Here is a 21538-nt window from a genome sequence, read left to right on the forward strand (position 1 = left end):
TGAGTTCGAGCCCCATGTCGGGCTCTGTGCTGACAGCTCAGAGCCTGGAGCCTGCTTCAGATTCTGTGTCTCCCTCTCTCTCCGCCCCTCCCCCGCTCATGCTCTGTCTCTCTCTGTCAAAAATAAATAAACATTAAAAATTTTTTTTTAATTTCAATGAAATTTCCATCTATTTTCATTTGATTACGATCTTAAAATAAGAAATAGATATTGACTTTTATTAAATACCTTGATAGCATCACAGGAAAAGATCATATTGGTGATCTTCTAAAAATATATTGATGTGATAAATTATATTAATATAATTTCTAATGTCAAACCTTTCTCACATTCCTGGAACGAACTTAACTTTTCATGGTACATTATTCACATACACTTACTAAATGGGTAAGGAGCCAAATTCTCAAAATTTTATGACAATACCTTTTTCCCATAACTGCTAAAATTTAAGACTAATTCTAAACTTTCCCAATCAATTCTGGCAAAAATTAGCAGAATAACATCACTTTGAATAAACAGATTCATAACCAACAATCAGGTAAGGCCATGTCAAGGGTATTCAAGAAAAAAATTAAGGCAGTATTAAAAAAGGAGGTCCTAAAGGTCTGCAGAGACATTTGCGATCCATTCCCACCTCAGCAGCCAGTCTGGTCACTTCCTGCTCAAACCCTCCAAAAGCTTTGATTGTCACTTTAAGGGAAAGCCAAAGGCCTTACAAACACCTACGGAACTTCTAGGGCCTTCCCCACTAACACCTGGAACCTCATTTCACATTACCTTTCCCATCTCACTCCAATCCAGCCACATCTTGGACATGCAGGAACATACCGGGGACACCCCCATCTCAGAGCTTTCGTACCCGCTGTCTCTCTTAACCTAACAGACGCTACCTCCACTCCCTCAGCTATCTCCATGTAACCTTCTCAGTGAGGCCTTATCTTTGCACCCTTTTCAATTCTGACCTCCAGTACACACTCAGCACATTTTTTGTCTGCTTTCTTTTCCTAATACCTTTGGAATTAACATACTGTTTATCTTACATATTTGCTTTCTTTGTACTTTAGAACACAAGGTCCAGGGGCGCCTGGGTGGCTCTGTCAGTTAAGCATCCGACTTTGGCTCAGGTCATCATCTTATGGCTTGTGAGTTCAAGCCCCGCATCGGGCTCTGGGCTGACAGCTCAGAGCCTGGAACCTGTTTCGGATTCTGTGTCTCCCTTTCTCTGCCCCTCCCCTGTTCATGCTCTGTCTCTCTCTCTCTCTCAAAAATAAATAAAAATTAAAAAAAAAAATTTAGAATACCAGCTCTAGAAGGGAAGGGTTTCTTTCTTTTTATTGTTTTTTTCACTGCTCTATCCTTAGAACCCAGGAAATGTTTGACAAACAACTCATTGCTCAAAATCATCAGTGAATTCAAATTTGAGGGAAAAATTTTGAAAATTTGAAAAAATAAGAAAATTAAGAACTTAAAAGGTGCAGAATAGAGATTATGAATTATTTAGTATTTGTCTTTTTTTGAGTATCTGTATTTTTAGTAGGTTAAAAAAAAATAAGACAACACTGTGAATGACTTGTTAGTGAACTTTTTTTTTAAGTTTATTTTGAGAGAGAGAAAGCACACAAGCGAGTGCAAGCAGGGGAGGAGCAGTGAGAGAGGGACAGAAAGAATTCCAAGCAGGCTCCGTGCTGATGCAGGAGCCCCCATGAACCATGAGATCATGACCTGAGCTGAAACCAAGAGTAGGATGCTTAACGGACTGAGCTACCCAGGTGCCCCATTATGTTAGTGAACTGTAAAACTTAGATGATATGGGACAATTCCTAGCAATGCAAAAGTTATAAAAAACTATTCAAGAAAGAAATCTAAACTGTCTTATTATCATGAAACAAGTTAGATCAGTAACTTAAAATCTGTCCACAAAGAAAACAACAGGTCCATATAGTTTAATAGGCAATATCACCAAACTTTCAGGGAATATTCCTTCCAATCTTAAATAAAATCTACCACAGAAAGAAAAGGTAGAGACAACTCACAATTAAATTCTATGGGGCTAGAATAAATCTGATATAAAAAACCATCAAGTGTGGCTGGAGCATTCTGGGAGAATAGCAGGTCTGCTCACCTAAATAACAACTGCACTGGCCAAATCTGTCTGATGGAACTGTTCTGGAACTCGGGAGTCTATTAAGAGTTACAACTTCCAGGAGAACTCTTCAATGGGAAATTGAGTTAATTTGAGTCCATTTCAGCTCTTACCTCAACAGCAGCTACCCATCGAGACACAAACAGTCCTGCACAAGTTCAAAAGCATAGGCAACAAAAGCAAAATAAACAAGCGAAACTATATCAACCTAAAAAGCTTCTGCATAGCAAAAGAAATGATCAACAATATGAAAAAGCAACTTACAGAATGAGAGAAAATATTTGCAAACCATCTAGCAAAGTTAATATTCAAAATATGTAAGTTTTTACAACTCAATAGTCAAAGAAACCCAAAAGCCCACATAATCTGATTAAATATGGGCAGAAGACCTGAACAGACATTTTTCTAAGGAAAACATACAAATGGCCCACAGATATAAAAGTTGCTCAACATCATTAATCATTAGGTAAATGCAAAACAAAACCACAATGAACATCACCTTACACCTGTTAGAATGACTATTATAAAAAAGACAAGAGATAAGTGTTGAAGAGGATGTGGAAAAAAGGAACCCTTGTTTTCTGTTGGTGGGAATGTAAATTGGTACAGCCACTATGGAAGATAGTATGGAGGTTTCTTAGGAAATTAAAAGCAGAACTACCATATGATCCAGCAATCCCAAAGAAAGAAAATGAAAACAGGATCTCAAAGAGGTATCTGTACTCCCATATTCACTGCAGCCTTATTCATAAGAGCCAAGACATGGAAATAAAATAAGTTTGCATCAATGAATAAATAGATATTGAAATTGTGATGTGTGTGTGTGCGTACACACACACACACACACACACACACACATATATACGCAATGCAAAAATTATTCACCCATAAAAAAAGGAAATCCTTCCATTTGCATCAACATGGATGGATCTTGAACACATCATGCTAAGTAAAATAACACATTAAGAAAAAATAACTGGCACAGTTAAAATCATAGACATAGAAAGCAGAATGGGGGTTTCCAGGAGCTGGAGGGGAAGGAGGGGAATAGGTAATTATTGTTTAATGGGTATAGAGATTCTATCTCGAAAGATGAAAAGAGTTTGAGAGATGGTGGTAATGGGTGCATAACAATGTGAATATACTTAATACCACTGATGGGTACACTTAAAAAGATTAAGATAGTGAATGTTACATTATGTATATTTTACCACAATAAAAAAATGGAAAAAATTTCTGTTTGGAAATAATTATTTATTTTCCTTTATATAACTATAGGGATTTAGGAACTTGTAAAGTGATAACGAAAGAAGGTATTTCACAGTAAGAAACTAGTTCCGTAGTTAGTAAGTCACATCATAAACCATATACCATTCACCCAAGACAGGTTCTACTACAAATAAACCTGAGTAATGTTAGTACTTTTTTAACTGTAATTGAGTCAAACACCTTACCCATAGTCACCTGTGTGACTCTGTGACTGACCAACTCTAAATGCTAATTATTTTTTTTAAATGTTTATTTATTTTGAGAGAGAGAGAGAGACAAAGCAAGCAGGGGAGGGTCAGAGAAAGAATCCCAAGCAGGCTCCACCCTGTCAGAGCAGAGACAGACATAGGGCTCGATCACACGAACTTGAGATCATGACCTGAATGGAAATCAAGAGTTGGACATGTAACCGACTGAGCCACCCATGTGCCCCTACACAATTATTCTGATTTTTGCTGCAATGTAAAAACAAAAAACAAAAAAACAAAAAACACCAAAAAACGATATTAAACAGTTTGGGGGGGGGGGGGAAAGGCAAGTGTAACAAAAGGATAATTACTGTCTAATCCCATTCATGAAGAGATTTAAAAAGAGATAAAAAAAAGAGATTTAAAAAATTCATGAAGAGCAAAATGAATCCAGTAATATATAAAAATTGTATTTAGTCCATAAAAGCAAGGTTTCTTGCTGTATAATATCAATTAATATAATTTACCACAGTAACATATTAAAGGGAAATATACACAGGATCATCTAGACAGACACTTTAGAAAAGCATTTGATGAAACTTAGCTTTTATTAATTTCTTTTAAGAGGTGCTCAAAGCTTGAGGACACGTTAGAAAGACAAAGAAGCCAGCTTTACGTAGCTGGCCAAATCAGGAACAAGTTAAGCATAAAAGCATAAAAATAAATAATGAAAATGGTGGATTATACTGCAATGAATAAAACAGATGCCATTTTCTCTTGGACATAAGAGAGAAAGTGGTAAGAGATTTGAATAGGAACGTCACAAAAAAGGAAGCACAAAGGGCCCATAAACACACGAAAAGATCTTTGGCTTTATTGACAATCAGAGAAAATGCAAATTAAGGCCATAAGATACCATTTTATACTCACCCGAAAGACAAAACAAAAAAAGGATGTACAATAATATGAGCTATATACTATCCATTACTGTTTGAGGTAGTCTAATCATTTTTGAAAAACAATACAGGATTAAATTAAAAAGCTGAACATGTATATAATTTACCACCCAGGAGTTCTACTGTTAGGTAAATACCCTAGAGAAATTCTTAATATATATGCCTCAGGAGGTACATGTGACAATATACAGCATTATTCATAAAAGAAAAAAGAAGAGGAAAAAACCTAAATGTCTTTCAACAAGAAAATGGGTAAATAAATTGTGCTTTGTTTATACAATGGAAAGTGCAAAGCAAAGAAAATGTCTGAACTCCAGTAACATCAAAATCTCAGAAACCTAAGTAAAAATGTAAGTCTCATAAACAGATACCATTTTTACAAACCTTAAAAACAATACTAACCTATAATAAAAAGGGTATATTATTCAGGAATACATAAAAGGTAAAGTCACCAAGAAAAGCAAGTTAGTTATAATTTAACAAGTCAGGAGACTGATTATCCCTAGGAGAAGTGAGGGGGATGTATCTAGGGCACACAAGGATTTCCAAGTAATGACGGTTCTATTTTTCAGTTAGAGGGTGGGCTCATGCTTGTTAATTTTACAACTGTACTCAAAACTTCCCTATATATTATAATGTCCTTTTATAGAGAATAAAAAACAATAATGGCATATTATAATAACATCAAAATTATAGGGAAAAGAAAACATTAAATTTTAAAAATTAGTGACAATGACAGATACTCTTGAAGAATAAACATTCATCAAAATAAACCATCCAGCGCCTTAGGACCTTTGTTCTAACTGTTCCATGACATCTACTTAGCTAACTCCCTCTCCTTCCAATCTTTGCTTTCCTCTCCTCTTCTCCCTAAAGACCTGCCCTAACTACTTACTTGATATCTTAATCTCCCACCACCTAAGACTGGCACTCCTGAAAAAATTAAAAATAGAGAACTACCCTATGAACCAGCAATAGCACTACTAGGAATTTACCCAAGGGATACAGGAGTGCTGATGCATAGGGGCACTTGTACCCCAATGTTTATAGCAGCACTCTCAACAATAGCCAAATTACAGAAAGAGCCTAAATGTCCATCAACTGATGAATGGCTAAAGAAGATGTGGTTTATATATACAATGGAATACTACTTGGCAATGAGAAAGAATGAAATCTGGCCATTTGCAGCAATGTGGATGGAACTGGAAGGTATTATGCTGAGTGAAATAAGTCAGTCAGAGAAGGACAGATATCATATGTTTTTACTCATATGTGGATCTTGAGAAACTTAACAGAATACCATGAGGGAAGGGAAGGGAAAAAAAAAATTTACAGAGAGGGAGGGAGGCAAACCATAAGAGACTTAAATACAGAGAACAAACTGAGGGTGGATGGGGGAGGTGGGTAGGGGAGAGGGGGAAATGGGTGATGGGCATCGAGGAGGGCACTTGTTGGGATGAGCACCGGGTGTTGTATGTAAGCCAACTTGACAATAAATTATATTAAAAATTAAATTAAATTAAAAAAAAAAAAAAAAGACTGGCACTCCTGATCGCCCTGAGGTACCTTGATTTGTTCTTTTCTTTTTTTCTACAGTCCTGTGTCACCTTCTATTTTTTTTTTTTTAATTTTTTTTAAGGTTTATTTTCATTTTTGAGACAGAGAGAGACAGAGCATGAACAGGGGAGGAGCAGAGAGAGAGGGAGACACAGAATCTGAAACAGGCTCCAGGCTCTGAGCTATCAGCACAGAGCCCGACGCGGGGCTTGAACTCATGGACCGTGAGATCATGACCTGAGCCGAAGTCGGACGCTTAACCGACCAAGCCACCCAGGCGCCCCCTGTGTCACCTTCTAATACTATATACTTTGCCCATTTACTGTGTTCATTATTTACCCTCTGTGCTCTCGCATTCCCCATTCTCCCAGAATGTGATTAACATGGATGCTGGGATCTGTGTAGTTCTAGTCTCAGGTACAACCCACGTGCCTGGATGGTTGGTGCTCAGAAATGAACATTCCACTTCATTTTAACAGAAGGCTCCTGGATAATACACCATTCTATGTTTCTCTCTCACGAATTCTCTCTTTTACTTGTAGCAAGTCAGGCACAATCTCAAACCAGATAACATGACCCAAATTAAAATTTTCTGGGTGGCCTATTTTAAAACATGGTCTGTTAATTATATCACAATATTTGAATGACACTTTTTTTAGTTATGGAATCCTATTATGAGTTTCAACCATGTGTATAACAAATAGTAACGAGGAGTTTAAGGTCAAAGTAAATCGAAAAACAAAAAATTTAAACCATTACCATGTGTATATAAATGATCTTCCGTAATTTGCATACATCAATGTATCCCACAACATATACTGCAAATAATGATGCAATCTGAAATTTAAGAAGAAGTTAAATTATAAGTAAAAATTACATACATAATGAATACCTATAAGAATGAAAAAAGATTATTTTTTGTTTTTTCTCACTTTGATTTGTATTTATATTAAAAGGAAATTCTTTAGTTTCTCTCTTACCTGCCAATTTACTATTGAATATGGTCAATATATAAATATAGCAAATATTGATGTTTTTCCTTCCATACACAGCTGTCTTACATAACCATGTAAATTTTCTACTTTGTGGATTATTCAACACAATACTCATTATAATGTCAGGGTGACTCTACTGTCAACATGTACAATTACAAAGTGCCTTGCCCAATCAAAAAATATAAAAATTTAATTATAATGTATGATAATTAATACATAATTGGGAAAGGTACATTGAACTCAAAAGTAATCATGTAATGAGTGTGTGTGTAAAAATGCATTAAGTTCTGCTTATTAGTCACTCTTTACAAGAATCTCCATTAGTGTTCTCTTTCATATAAATATTCAAGTACTTGTTATAATCAAATTTATCAAATTTCAAATTAGAAGGATAATTTTCACTACTTTTAACTTTCTTCACAGTTTTGAAGAAACCTGCATATATATTTACCAAGAATTCAAGGAGTACTGGAGTTATTTAGATGAATTAATTGATTAAATGATAACAATGTACCTCTTCATAAAATATAGTTACTCGGTCAAACAATGACTCTCCACCCTTCTTCATGGAGAAAGCAACTCAGATTAAATTCCATGCTTCCCCTACCACACAAACATGGTACAAATGAGCTGTAAAGTGGCTGAATGCTTAAACACAGAACTTAAAATTTCATTCATCAAGTTATTTATCTCCAAAATGATCTACAACAAATTTTCTCATTAGCAAGAAAAACAAGATTTCCCTTTACCAGGGATTTACCCAAGGGGAACACTGCATTGCCTAAGGATGAGACTAATATGACATGGTAACTGGGAGGAAGTGTGCCTCGTTATTCAACATAAGCCCCTCACTCCGTGCAACGCCTTCCCCCACTCACCACCCCCCTAAAAAAAACAACAACAACGCAGGTTAGCACCCCTAGCTGGAAGCAACGGCAACTCTCCCTTTCCACCCCAGAGCCAAGCAATACACAGCAGGCCTATAAGGGTAGACTCTTAAGGAGTGTCTCTCAGGGCCATATTTAAGCAGACACATTTAAAATGTCACCAAGCTAAAGGAAACAAGGGAGCCTAAAAGGTAAGATCAAAGAAAGAATGAAGTACAAATAGAGCCTCTTTTTAAAAAATAATGATAAAAGCACCTGACCTTACTGGCATCTTGCTAAGTACCAGCAATGTGTTAAGTCTAATATGCATTCCCTCATCTGATCCTAACCCAATAAAGTAGGTTCTTTCATTTTCTCTATCTCACAACGGAGAAAACTGAAACTAAGCAAAGTTAAGCAGTTTGTCTAAGTCAAGCGGCTAGTGGACAGAGTTAGGAATCAAACCCAGGCCTTACTTCATATCTCAAGCAAGACATTTCCAAGATTACAAAGCAACTCTTAATCTGCTTTATATGAATAGGAAGATGGCAAGCACAATGAGGGAGCAGAAGTAGCTGGGGGCGGGGAGCAGCATAGGGAGAGACCACCCACAATTCACTCCCTCTCTCAGCAAGCACCTTCACCTTGCTTCATATACTTCTATTTGAAGGGAGAAGGGGGCAAGAATGCACAGAAAAATGATAAATTATAGATTGGTGGGGGAGCTCTATAAATAAGAACTGTTTAGCTCCCTGTCCTATGTTATCCTGCGTGCACTTATGCTCTGGGTAAGAATGTACAGTGTTATTCATAAAAGAAGTACATTTATTTAAGAGAAATACTTAAAGTTTCAGCGCTGGTCCTCTTTTAAGCACACTAGCAACACCGAATAACAAATATGAGTAGGCTCATCAGTTTGAGTTCAATAAAGGCACTCCACTAGTAAGCCAATAAGGAGCACTAATACATAAATGTTACATATTTCCCTATCTTGAACTTTCTTTAAAAGTATTAACTAAAAAACATTTTAGGACTTAGAATCATGTAATATCTCAGTTCTATAATTTTACACAAGTGAGTACACATAATCAAACACTGAGCTTAATTCCATTTAAAACTGTAAGCACCGTACCTGAGTAAGAAGCACAAACTGAGCAAACTGCCATGGAAGCATGAAAAATACATTGGAAATGCAGAGTGCAATCAGGCTTCCTCTATAAAGTTTTGTAGCCCTTGGGAAGATAAAATAAATATGAGTAAGTTTAACCACAAGATATTCTAGCACGGCCCCGAAATGCTGCCAATTAGTATCCTTAAACATAATCTGGTTATAACATAAACCAGACATGAAAGGAACATATGGGTTAGAAATTATACTCCCTGACACTCAATTCCAACACCTTTCCATGAACAAAACAAAGCTTGCCAGAGAGAAAGGGCAGTTGGGTCAGTATATCCGTTGAATTTTTTCAAACTGTATTTCGGCGAATTTATAATCAAACATATTTAATGCTCCATCCCAATAGCTTCATTTGGAGAGTCAGAAGATGTGTATAAAAAAGTAGCATATTCTAAGTGCTGAGTATTCTGCAGATAAATTGAATTCCGAATACGGGCTGAGTAGAGGGAAAATCTGTGGAGGGTGTGGGATAAATGTTGGGTCCTGCCCAGGGAGGACCCACAGGAGAGAAGAGAAGAGAAGAGGCAGCAAAGGCAAGGGGCCACTGTGGAGCACCCTTAGAGGCTTCACTTTCCTGACTTGTAATTTAGGGGACCTTCAGGAAAGTGAGGCAATTTTATCTTTCGTGCTAGTTTTGAGAAGTACTTTTCTCCTAAATCAGGAGCCAACGAGAAGCCCCCAACATGTCTAACATCTGCGCAAAGTGAAGTGTATATGCTAACACAATGCAGTATACACCTGAAAGAGATCCTCCTCAGGATAAACCTACCTGGGGCACTGAGCGCCACCACAAAACGCCTTTCTTTACTTCCTTAAGCATCCCATTTCTGAGGACATCTCTCTCTGCTCTTCTAATCCAACTCTTTATATCATGTCCCTATATCAAGTAGTTTTAAAATCCAGGTAACCTTTTTGTGAGCTATGAAATCAATTTATTAGCTACAAACCCGTAATTTTTAATGGAGTGAATACATCCCACATTCAGAGAGGGGCCTGTCTACCTAAGGGACAAGGCCACATAATGGCTCTAGTCCTGCTGAGGTTGTCACAGGTGGAAATGGATCGTCCAAACGGTTTTGGTGTAACAGATTTCAACCAGCTTCTCCTACATTCTGCCGATTGTCGAAGGGAGTTCTTAGTCTGAGTCACCTTCAGAGTTTCGTCAGGCTTTGTTCTATTTTTTTCGCAGTCCCCATTTTGTTTAATTTTTACCCTCTGAATCAAGGCAACATCCATCCAAACTCAATATTCATCGACACAAAGGAGAGAGAAGTGTTCTTGGTCCTACTCTCTTCCATTCATACAGTGCGTGAATCTCTGTGAGGTCTCTAGCTGAAGGCCAGATGAACGTGAGAAAGCCCAATCCAATCCTGAACTTCCAGCAGGAATTCTCCTAGTAAGTGTATCTCCGGTCTACTGAGTGGTTTCTTTTTATGCTTACTGTCTGATTCTAGGGGATGCTAAACACATACAGGAAGAATTACACGCGTGAACGTACCTGGCCACAATTATTCTACGAACTGTTCTTTCCTCTGAAGGACTGTATCTTACAGGTTACACTCTACTGCCATCAGTCTTCCCCCTTCTCTCTGCCTACTTTTGGGAAGCCGTGGTGGCAGCGGAAAGTGACTTGGGAAAGAGGAGATGGCAAGAGTGAAAGCAGATTTGCTGCTCCTCGAGCAACTAAGGAAAAAGGGAGAAGACTGGAAGGCAGCTGAAGAAAATGTTTTTGGTGCTGAATATTCTGAAGGTATACACTTAAAATAACCATGGATTCAACCTAGCAACGGCATCGTCTTAATTATTTCATTCCATTGACTGTTTTTATTATGGAAGCTTAAAAAATTCTAGCTTAAGTTATTCAATGCAAAACAAACAAATTAGACCTAAGGAGAAGTCAAAGTTACCTGAGAATGTGAGTCACAAGCAACATCTGAAGTACAAGGAACGGATAGGAGAAGCTTTCGCGGAGAGGTGGTGTCCACATCACACGTGTGCACTAAAAACAAAATTCATAGTGTATGGTCTGTCTGTTGAATGTGTTAAGTAAGACATACTAATCGAAAGCAGCTATTTACGAACACAAAAAAAGTCTTTTTCACACATAATTTAAATGGTATGTTGGAAAACAAGCTGCTAGGTTTTCCACCAACAGCAAAACTGAAAAGTGAGAAGCGAAACATTATTGAGAGGGGGACACACATGGCGTAAGATCTTGTGAAATAGTAACATGAATTGTCAACAACAAATACCAACAGACTTCAACTACAGCCTAAAAGGAAAGTGGGGAAAGCACGAGCAAGAAAATGTTCCGCCAAAATGAAAAACGTTTCATTTTGAATTGGTGGTGGAAACCTGTTTAGTTTGTCTTCTTCCACTTGAATTTCAGCAAAACTATCCATAACCAATACTTCAAAACTCTTTGTAGTTATCAATGTCAGTATTTTTATGCACAATGCTGCTTTACAAAAAAGTTGGGGGGGGGGGGGTGGGCAGCATTCCATTTCTGTTTTTACTTTTTCTTTGCCCAAGCTACCCTTGGCTGCAAAATATTTAAAAGTGGCAGAGGGGATCAAATAAAAAATAATAAATCCTAAAATGTAATGTACCAACTCTACTAAAGAACTCACTTTGGACATAAATAAATAACGTTCCATCCCAGTTTTAGTACTCTTATCATTTTTCTGCATCTATACGAAATGTATTAATAAGTCTATCTTTCAATTAAAGGAAAACTATACTGAATGACATATAAACAATCTGATTTTACTACTATTAAGCTACTTACACTAGATGAAATCATTACATCTTTCAAGTCAAGCAGATTTACTTAATTTTATTTTTTTAAGATTTTTTATTTTTTTTATTTTGTAAGTACTCTCTACACTCAGAGTGGGGCTTGAACTCACAACCCTGAGAGTAAGAGTCACATGCTCTACCAAAGGAGTCAGCCAGGTGCTCCAAGCAGAGTTACTTTAAAGACTACATGCAATTACAAAGACCACAGTGAATAAAGGAAATAAACCTTTCCTTTATTTTAGCTCTGCCTCAGACGATTAGATATTTCCACTACTGCTATAGAAAATTTGAGCCAATTTACTTCTCTTTTTAAGCAAAATTCACCATCCTCTATGAAACTGAACATAGATACCTATTTATAAATGAACTATACACACAAGAGAATTCTGAAAAGATTGAAAAAGTCTTTTTAAAATGCATATTTATTGTTACTGGAAGGCAATTTAAAAAATCTGTTAGTTTACCAAATTAATTAGAAATTTCAGTATGATTGATAGTAGAGATATATAACCATACTTTATAAAGCTATCAATCTCTGTGCAAAAACCAAGAAGAAAATATTTAAACTATGTAATTCACAATTTGAGAATTTTCTCCATTCAGACTGTTTACCTACGTTTATTTTATTACCCAAATTCAACTATGGTGCCATCTCTTAGAAATTCATTTCTTTTACTAGCTGAAGTCACTCAATTCTCTAAAACTCAGTTACATCCCTTGTAAAACGTAGGATGAGAAGGCCAAATTACAGAACTGAAACAAAGAGCAAGGTCATCTGCCTCTACAAAGTTAAGAGTGAATGAATGCAAATGTATGGGAAAGTGCTTATTGCTTCTCCAATGACACCATGTGCTTTCCTAGATCTGGTACAAACATAACTGCTGGTCCAGATGACCCCAAGTAATTTGAAAATAGTAAACAGATTTGCTTTAATCAGACCTTAAATCTTAACAAGTAAGTATTTTCCTCTAATTATAATACAGTTCTCTACATAGGATGATAGTTCAAAATGCCTTCTAAAGGCATCACTGTGAAATTTAGGAATTATAGAAGGGAATAAACGTGTGAGCTCCTTCACATGGGGTTACACACTGTGTTACGCACACTCAGACAAAATACAAGAAACTCCTGAATTATGAAAATGAACTCAAAGAAAATCTGTTTCTTTAAACTGTCCTCTTATAGTATATAATTTCTGGCACACATTTCGAAGCACTAAATAATGCTGCAGCATGATATGGCCCAGGTATTGACAACAACAGCTCCAATTTTCTGCTTAGGAAAGCCTGAATTTCAAATCATCTACTCAAGAATCAAAAACCCAGGAATTTCAGCAGTAGGCAGCTTCATTTGTCAAGCTCTATTTTCAAATGGCTTATTTATACTATTAGAGATCTAGCATAATCTAATCTACTTCTCTTCATAATGTAAAACTAAATAGGAGAACAACTAACTCGTGAATTATAAATTAGTTAATATCAGAAAGATCGTGTTTAAGGCTTGTTCTAAGAGTTTTGGCCAGAGCTGATATTTGTAGGGTTAGTCATAAATTGTTGTTGGTATAATGTCTAGGTTTACAATAAATTATCCCCCTTCTGAATGCTGCACACAATATTAGCTATAACATTGCTTTATATTGCTTACTGTTCATTATAATATTGTGTTAAACCCTGCACTTAAACTGCTTCCAAAAAAAGATTTCTGGCCCCCATGGGTTTGGCTACTTTCCTGCAGAGAACGGTACAGGTTTAAAAATACTATTCCTGGGGCACCTGGGTGGCTCAGTTGCTTAAGCATCCAACTCTTGATTTCAGCTTGGGTCTGGGCTCTGCGCTGACAACACAGAACCCGCTTGAGATTCTCTCTCTCCCCCCCTCTCTCTCTGCCTCTCCCTCACTCACATGCTCTCACTCTCTCTCTCAAAAAAATAAACTTAAAAAAAATTCTATTCCTCAGATGCTAACCATAAAAAATGCTAGGAGTAACAGCCACAATTTGAACATCTCTTTGATGTTACTTAGGGCAGTACCACTATTTAGGAAGACCTTTAGCTCGGAGTGGGCTTTGTGTGGCTGGCTGATGGTGTTGCACCTTGATAATAAGCCAGGTACCTTTCTTGGAATTTTTGTCTCTTTCTGTACCACGTAATGATATGCTGCCCAATTAACCAGTCATATAAATCAATTTGAATTTGTAACACAATTTTGGCTCACACAAGAATTAATGTGGCAGTAATATATAATTGCTAGTATTAAGTTTTACTACCTTAACAAAGAATTTCTGCTGATTCTATGAAAAGAAAATTATCTTTTTTGTCTCTGAACTTTCAGGATATCAGTATACATCTGTGAAATCTGTAAACTTTGTTGGAAAAGCATTGAATCACATCTTCATGCCTCCATCTATTGCTGCAATGACCCAAACTTGACCATTCCTTACTCATTTAAAATAGAAAATATTGTCTGACAATATTCTAACAATATATCTCCTTTACCATGTGGTTGTAAACTATACCTCTCAAAGTGATCAAGAATCAGAATTCTGTCTATAGTATGAAAGTATTAGTCAAGATATAAAGGCAGTATAAACTATAAGTGATTTTAATTGTATTATCAAAATAATAACATAGAGAAAAATAATTCAAGTCACTTCTGAATGTTTAATTTTTGAACTGACTGTATAACGTTAGTAGAATATACTCTTGCAAGAAAAAGAACTGCAAAAAAATCTTGAGTCTTACTAGCAAATTCATTATTGGTAACAGGATTAGTGTACTAATTCTGAAACTACTTCTTGTATATTATAGAATAAAGCAAATAAATAAATTTATTTAAATTGGGGGAAAGAGGAAAATACAAATATGGAGTGGGGGAAAGTAAAGAAGAACCCTAAAATAATTATTGGAGGAATCAGTAGGAATTAATGATTTTTTTAAAAGCATATTTACTAGCCTTCTGCTGAAAAGAGCTAAAAGTAATTACACCCTAGTACCAGTGAGTGCAGCAAGGACCCTGCTTGTGGTCTCTAAATACCATTTGGGGTGCCTGGGTGGCTCAGTCGTGTAAGTGACTGACTCTTGGTTTCAGTTCAGGTCATGATCTCACAGTTTGTGGGTTCGAGCCCTGCATCGGGCTCTGTGTTGATGGTGCACAGCCTGCTTGGGATGCTCTCTCTCTCCCTCTATCTGCACCTCCCCTGTTCTCTCTCTCTCAAAATAAATAAACATTTAAAAATAAATAAATAAATATCATTTTCCACTAAAAGCGTCCAAGGTTCCTTAGAAAACAGTGGATTTGGGGCAGCTGGGTGGCTCAGTCAGTTAAATGTCTGGAGTTTGATTTCAGCTCAGGCCATGATCTCATAGTTCATGAGTTTGAGCCCCACATTGGGCTCTGTGCTGGCAGTGTGGAGCCTGGTTGGGAATTTTTCTTTCTCTTTGCCCCTCCGGTGCTCAGGCTCACTCTCTCTCTCTCTCTCACACACACACAAATAAACATTACAAAAATTTTAAAAGGGGGCACCTGGATGGCTCAGTCAGTTAAGTGTCTGACTTCAGCTCAGGTCATGATCTCACCATTCGTGTGTTGGAGCCCCGCATCAGGCTCTGTGCTGACATCTCAGAGCCTGGAGTCTGCTTCGGACTCTGTATCTCCTTCTCTCTCTCTGCCCCTCTCCCACTCACACTCTCCCTCTCTCTCAAAAATAAATAAACATTAAAAAAAATTTTGTTTTAAATAAAAAAAAAATTAAAGAAAACAGTGGATTCCACATCTGGAGATAAGAAAAGTACAAGGTGATCCTGTAACACCTTTTTTTTTTTTTTTTCCCAGAAAGGATATGTTCAAAGACAAATGGGGACATATCAAAGGCAGAGAATAGTACCCAAAACCCCCACAAAATCTTTAGGAATTAATTTAACATAAATATATGTCATCATGTCTGCACTTAGTTTAAATGGATTAGAAAAACGTCTGTGATGTGTAGGAGCATGTATAAGACAGAGAAAGCAAATGTGGGAAAATATTACAATTGGCAAATGAAGTGAATCTAGAACAATGTGTACATTAATTTTTCCAAATAAAAAGCTAGAGAGAAAAAGTAAAGAAACATGTAGTTTTTTGGTACTGCCTTTTTAGGACAAAATGTACAATGGAATTAGATAGAGCCCAAAAGAAGAGACAGAACATCTGTTGGCTTCTACTTTTACACCTGGGAACAACTGCATAATTTAGGTATGGACCTTCCACAGTTTTTGCTGGTGCCAGATATAAAACAGATAGACTTCTAACAACAAAAACTGGAATCTGGAAAAGCCACGACACAAAAATAAATCTTTTTGACAACTTCCCCCCCTCACACCAACCCTGAAGACAGACAGACACACACACACACACACACACACACACACACACCACACAAATTTGGCAGAGTAGGCAGCAGTGGGGAGGCGTAAAAAAGCAGACAGAGATCTCACAATCTCATATAATGCTTAGCTTCCAGGAACTTGCGGGAAGTTGGATTCAGAGATGGACTGAAAGTAACTAAAAGGCTGAAAACGAACCTCCTCTCAATTCAAAGGCTGGTAAGATCAAAGAGCTAATGCCCTGGGCTGAGCAGCCGGGAAGTTGGAGATTGAGCCTAAGAGCAAAGATCTCCTTAATTCAAACCAGAGGCAAACTAAAACAATGAAAAGTATAGCCCTGCCCAACTAAAGCAGGACTCATAGTGAGATCCAGATGCTCAGGGCCTCACCTTACATGCCTGACCCGAGAAAAGATGGTCCTTCTCTGGGAAAAAGAAAAAAACAAATGAAAGCAATTATCTAGTTCAGGCTTTCTCATCTTTTCATACAAAATGTCTTACATAAGATAGAAAGCTATGACACATGCAAAATAGCAAAGAAACAGAACCCACAATCAAGAGATAAACTCTAGTCAACAGAATTAAAGCCATAAACAACATATATGTTAGAATTAACAGACAAGGACTTTAAAATAACTATAATTAGATTTTAAAATTTATAGAATAAGATAGACTGGGTGAACAGATGTGAATTTTCAATAGAGAAATGGAAGCTCGAAAAAAACCCCGAAATTCTAACACTGAAATTCATAATATCTTAAATGAAAAATTCACCGGACTGAGTAGCAGATTGAATGTATCAGAATAAAGTACCAGTGAACTCAAGGACATGGCAAGAGAAAATATCTAAATAGAGACAAAGATAGAAAAAAAAAAACAAAACATGAATAAAAACAAGAGGAAGAGAGTATCAAAAAGCCATCAAAAATACATGGAATCAGAATCCTCAAAGACGTGAAAAGACAAAATATTCGAAGATACTGGCTAAAAATTTTCCAAAACCAATTTAGAAGAATCAACCCAGGGAACAAAGATGTTCAGTGAGCCGTAAGCAGGGCACATACAAAGAAGACCACATCTAAATTTATTACCATCAAACCAATGAAAACCAAATATAAAAAGAAAGTCTTCAAACCACCACAGAAGAGATGTACTACATTCAGAGTAATAAGAAGAATGATAACTGACTTCTCATTAAACAACGGAAAGCAGACGACAATAGAATAACACTTAAAGTGCCGAAAGGTAAAGCTATCAACCTAGAATTCTTATCCAGCAAAAACACGCTTAAAAAAAAGAAGGCAAAATAAGGACATTTTTAGACAGGCAGAAGCTAAGAGACCCTGTTGGCAGCAGATCTTCACCGCAACGCTAAATAAAGTTCTTAAGACCAAAGAGAAATTCTACCAGATGGAAACCCAGATCTGTAGAATGAAAAATATCACTGACACCCAAACACAAATGTCCAGATGTGAAGGATAGCTAGGAGATAAAAAGGGAGGGATGTTTGCAGGGCAAAGGCACAGCACATACAAAGGCTCTGAGGAAGGAAAAGGAGTGGTCCTTTTGGGAAGTAGAGGGGGAAGGGCAGTGGGACCTAAGCAAAGAGAAGAGCCTGGACAATGCTGAGAACCCAGCAGGGCCCAGGTCATCAAGAGGCTAGTTTTCTACTATATTATAGGCGGTTTTCAAATCTAATCAATAGATACATTCCCATCTAAGATCAGCACACTTTTTTTTGACTTTGGAGTTAATGCAATTTTAATGTAAATTCACAAATTGATAAACACACCTCTCAATAGCCTGAATAAATAACACATCTTTATACTCACACAACTTTCCAAATTAATGTAAAAAGTAATTTAAACTGCATCACTCTTCTGCATGTAATTCCTCAATGGCCTTCCCACTTACTCCAAATGAACCTTACAGTGACCAACAAGGACTACACAATTGGCTTCTTCCACATCCTACTCCCCATTATTAACTGGCCTCATCCCTTCTACTCGCCGCTCCTGTTGCGATAGCCTCCTTGCTACTTTCCCCAAAAGCCAGGATTCTCCCACCTTAGACAGAAGATGGTCTGACCTTCAGACGCTTATCCACAAGGACAGGGGTCCTTGTTTTACTGACATATTGACATATCCTCAGCATCTACAAGTACCTGGCATACAATGAGCCCTCTGTATACATTGTTTTAATTGAGTTGAATAAACAGAAGACCCAGAATAAATGTCCTGGCCAAAATGTTACCATCACAAAAAAGGGAAGAAGGGAGAGAGGGAAGAAGAAAAAAAAAAAAAGGAAGGAAGAGAGAAGAGAAAGGGAAGAGAAAAAGTTCCGCAAATTAGCAAGGAAAGATCTCTGTACTTTTACTCCTGAAAGATAAACTGTTGTGTTATCTTTGATATCCTACTCCCTTTTCTGAGAGTTATCTGTCTTGAGAGAAGTTTGGAGAGATTACATGTTAATCAGAAAACTTAGAATCCTGTCCCTGCTTAGCAACCTTGACTCAAACATTTAACCTTTTAGCGCTTCCAATTATTATGCAAACTGGAATATTATTATCTCCTATTTATCTACCATACAAGAACATCCCAAGGATTAATGAGACTGTTTTCAAAGTGTTCTAAGAACTGCTTTCCAAATCTTAAATAACATAACTGTGTCAATAACTAATTAGGAACATGTACATTATCTCAGTTCAGTTCAAAAATATTTAAGAACCCAATATGGGTCAGAAATATATTATGGGTAATAAAGAAAGGTTAATTAGATATGCCTCTAAAGCAAACCTTTCATATACTACTTTGAATTACTTTGGTTTCAAAAAAAAAAAAAAAAAAAAGAATTTTCCTCCTCACATGTGCCTATCATTTTATCTGTGAACATGTTTCACATAAAACACCATCAGTCATCTTAGTAATAACTTCTAAAAAATCTCATCATGAAAAAGCTAAACAAACCTATTTCACATATAATGAATTTTTAACAGTCTAAAATTAAAGAGAAATACTGTATTTAGGTTTTTTTTGATACACTCCTCTAAATGCTTTTCAATCAGTATGCTAAAAATCCTACAGTATCAACCCATGTGGCATACATCTGATCTTGTAATTAGGAAGGATTTAAAAGGCAGAGCAAAACTGTTAGCTTTCATCTTAGCAATAATTCCCAATTGGGACAGAATCAACATTTAATAAAAAAAAAAAAAAAAAAAAAAAAGCTTGACAAGTGAAAACATCTACATAATTTTTATTATGAAATGTGCAAGCTCAATATTATTATTACTATGAACAATCAATAAGTCCTTTGTTACATTTTCACAGGTTTCAGATTTGGAGGTTTTAAATTTCTGTTTTAAATCATTTGATTACTTCTTGTATACTATACATTGTGTAGTTCTTTTGTTAAGGCCAAAATGTTCCCTTATGAAATCATCTCAGTGAAAGACTGTTTTCAAAATATACTATCTTAGACTCAAGTAGAGAGCAAACTAAACAATGGAAATAGAATTTAAAAGCAAGTAACAATCCATAACTATTTTTTGGCATACAAACCATTCACTCGCATGATTAAGATAACTCTCCTAAGAAAGAGGGGTTCAGATTAGTAACCGCCAGCAATTCCGGTGAGCAAAACACCAGGAAGCTCTAGAACAGTTCACTAAACATGTGAATAGGTACGACCAGAGTAGATACTTCCCTTCTATAAAAATTATAGACTTTGAGCAACATCTTTAAAATTCAGAAAAAAATAGGGTCTGACAATCACAGTCTGAAAACCAAAATAAATACTAAATTATAATATAAACAGTTTTAGTTACTTAAGTTCTCACCCTCACTTTACCCCAAACTGCAGTTTATTCTACGAAATTTCAATGTTTTTACTCAGAATGGTCACGTTTCTACTCCAAAGCTAAGTTACTGATTAAGTACAATTATCTACTTGACTATTTCAGTGTAACTGCAATTCTAATTCTTGTCACATTTAGTCGACCCTTTCCTAAGTAGAAAGGGATGTCTAAGCATGTTTAAACACACCAAATGGCCAAAAAGTATCAAAGGGAAAGTCTATCAACCCGAAAAATGAACAGAATAGTCCAAATTTCATTGGTATAAACTGAAAAGCTTTGTAAGGAATGATGTTCATGCTATGTGAGCATCAAAATCGTGTAAGAAAAACATAAGATCGGGAATTGACCACCTCTAATTTAGACTGAGGGTAACACAATAGACCTTTCTGCTTAACAGACCATCGTCTTTAAAACTGCACCTTGGCTTCAAATTTTTCTATAATCTCTTTCCTCCAACATCTCATAGTGAACACTCAGCGCTCCTTTCCTCCACTGTTAAGTAGTTACTTCCTAGTTCTTAGGTCATTCTCCCAGGATCTGTGCTTCCACATGTCCCATGGTCCGCACTATTACACTGAGTGGCATCCACAGTCAAAAAGAGGCAAAAAAAAAAAAACAAATTTTTTTTTCTTGCTCAAAAGTCAGACAAACCATGCTGCAATGATTTATCTCAAATGCTCTAATCTCTAAGGCTGCTCTGGCTTTAAATTTCTGTGATTCTAAATATTAAGCCTATGTTAGTTAACATAACAATAAAAAAAAAAGTTCAACCTTGACTCTACAGTTACGTTTCAGTATAATTAGGGGTTTTTAACGTGTGCATATTCAAATACTGTAGACACTGAGTTTATAAATGCATAAAAGGATTAAGTTACTTCACACAAAACAAGCTGAGTTTTTTTTCCTTTCCCTCGTACAAAATTTACCATGAAAGAAAACCAGATAGAGATCTATTAATAGAAATTCATTTACAACTACAATTGATTTAGTGGAAGGATTTCACTGGCATCTTGAATTTATATTAGAATTTAATCTAAACTAAGTTATTAATAATAATAGAAGGTAATAGTTACATAACAGTTACTATGTGCCAAACATTGTTCTAGATGCTTTACACTCATGAATTCATTTAATCTCCCCAATAATCTCATGAGATGAGTAACATCATTACACCCATCTACAAAGAGGAAACTAAGGCAGGTGAGACATATGACTTGCTCAGGTCACGAAGCCCCTAAACATCAGAGCCAGGATTTGAACACAGGTAGCCTGGAGACAGAGTCGATACTTTTTTATAATAGTGTTCTCTTTAGAAAACCCTTGGATATGTGCAAATTTACAGGAATAATATTCTGCAAAGGAGACTT

At 36.4% G+C, this 21538-nt stretch overlaps 1 protein-coding gene and 1 long non-coding RNA gene across 5 annotated transcripts in view; both read right to left on the reverse strand.

Annotated features, from left to right (window-relative positions):
- Window positions 1-21538, reverse strand: part of DPY19L1 (dpy-19 like C-mannosyltransferase 1) — a 104824-nt gene that overhangs the window by 34144 nt on the left and 49142 nt on the right. For all 4 annotated transcript variants that reach the window (XM_053896718.1, XM_053896717.1, XM_053896716.1 and 1 more), the window contains exons 8-10: window positions 11062-11153; window positions 9107-9206; window positions 6873-6950 (exon numbers count right to left, since the gene is read on the reverse strand). In XM_053896718.1, the coding sequence (XP_053752693.1) occupies window positions 6873-6950; window positions 9107-9206; window positions 11062-11153 (270 nt within the window). The remainder of the gene's footprint in view (window positions 1-6872; window positions 6951-9106; window positions 9207-11061; window positions 11154-21538) is intronic.
- LOC128775458 (uncharacterized) lies at window positions 4454-6865 on the reverse strand. Its single transcript, XR_008420147.1, has 2 exons — window positions 6407-6865; window positions 4454-6163 (listed from the first exon to the last, which is right to left on the reverse strand). It is a non-coding gene; the product is annotated as an uncharacterized LOC128775458 (long non-coding RNA).

Source organism: Panthera pardus, unplaced genomic scaffold, assembly GCF_024362965.1.
Source record: "Panthera pardus isolate Hobbes unplaced genomic scaffold, ASM2436296v1 HiC_scaffold_8, whole genome shotgun sequence".
Taxonomy (NCBI): Eukaryota; Metazoa; Chordata; class Mammalia; order Carnivora; family Felidae; genus Panthera; species Panthera pardus.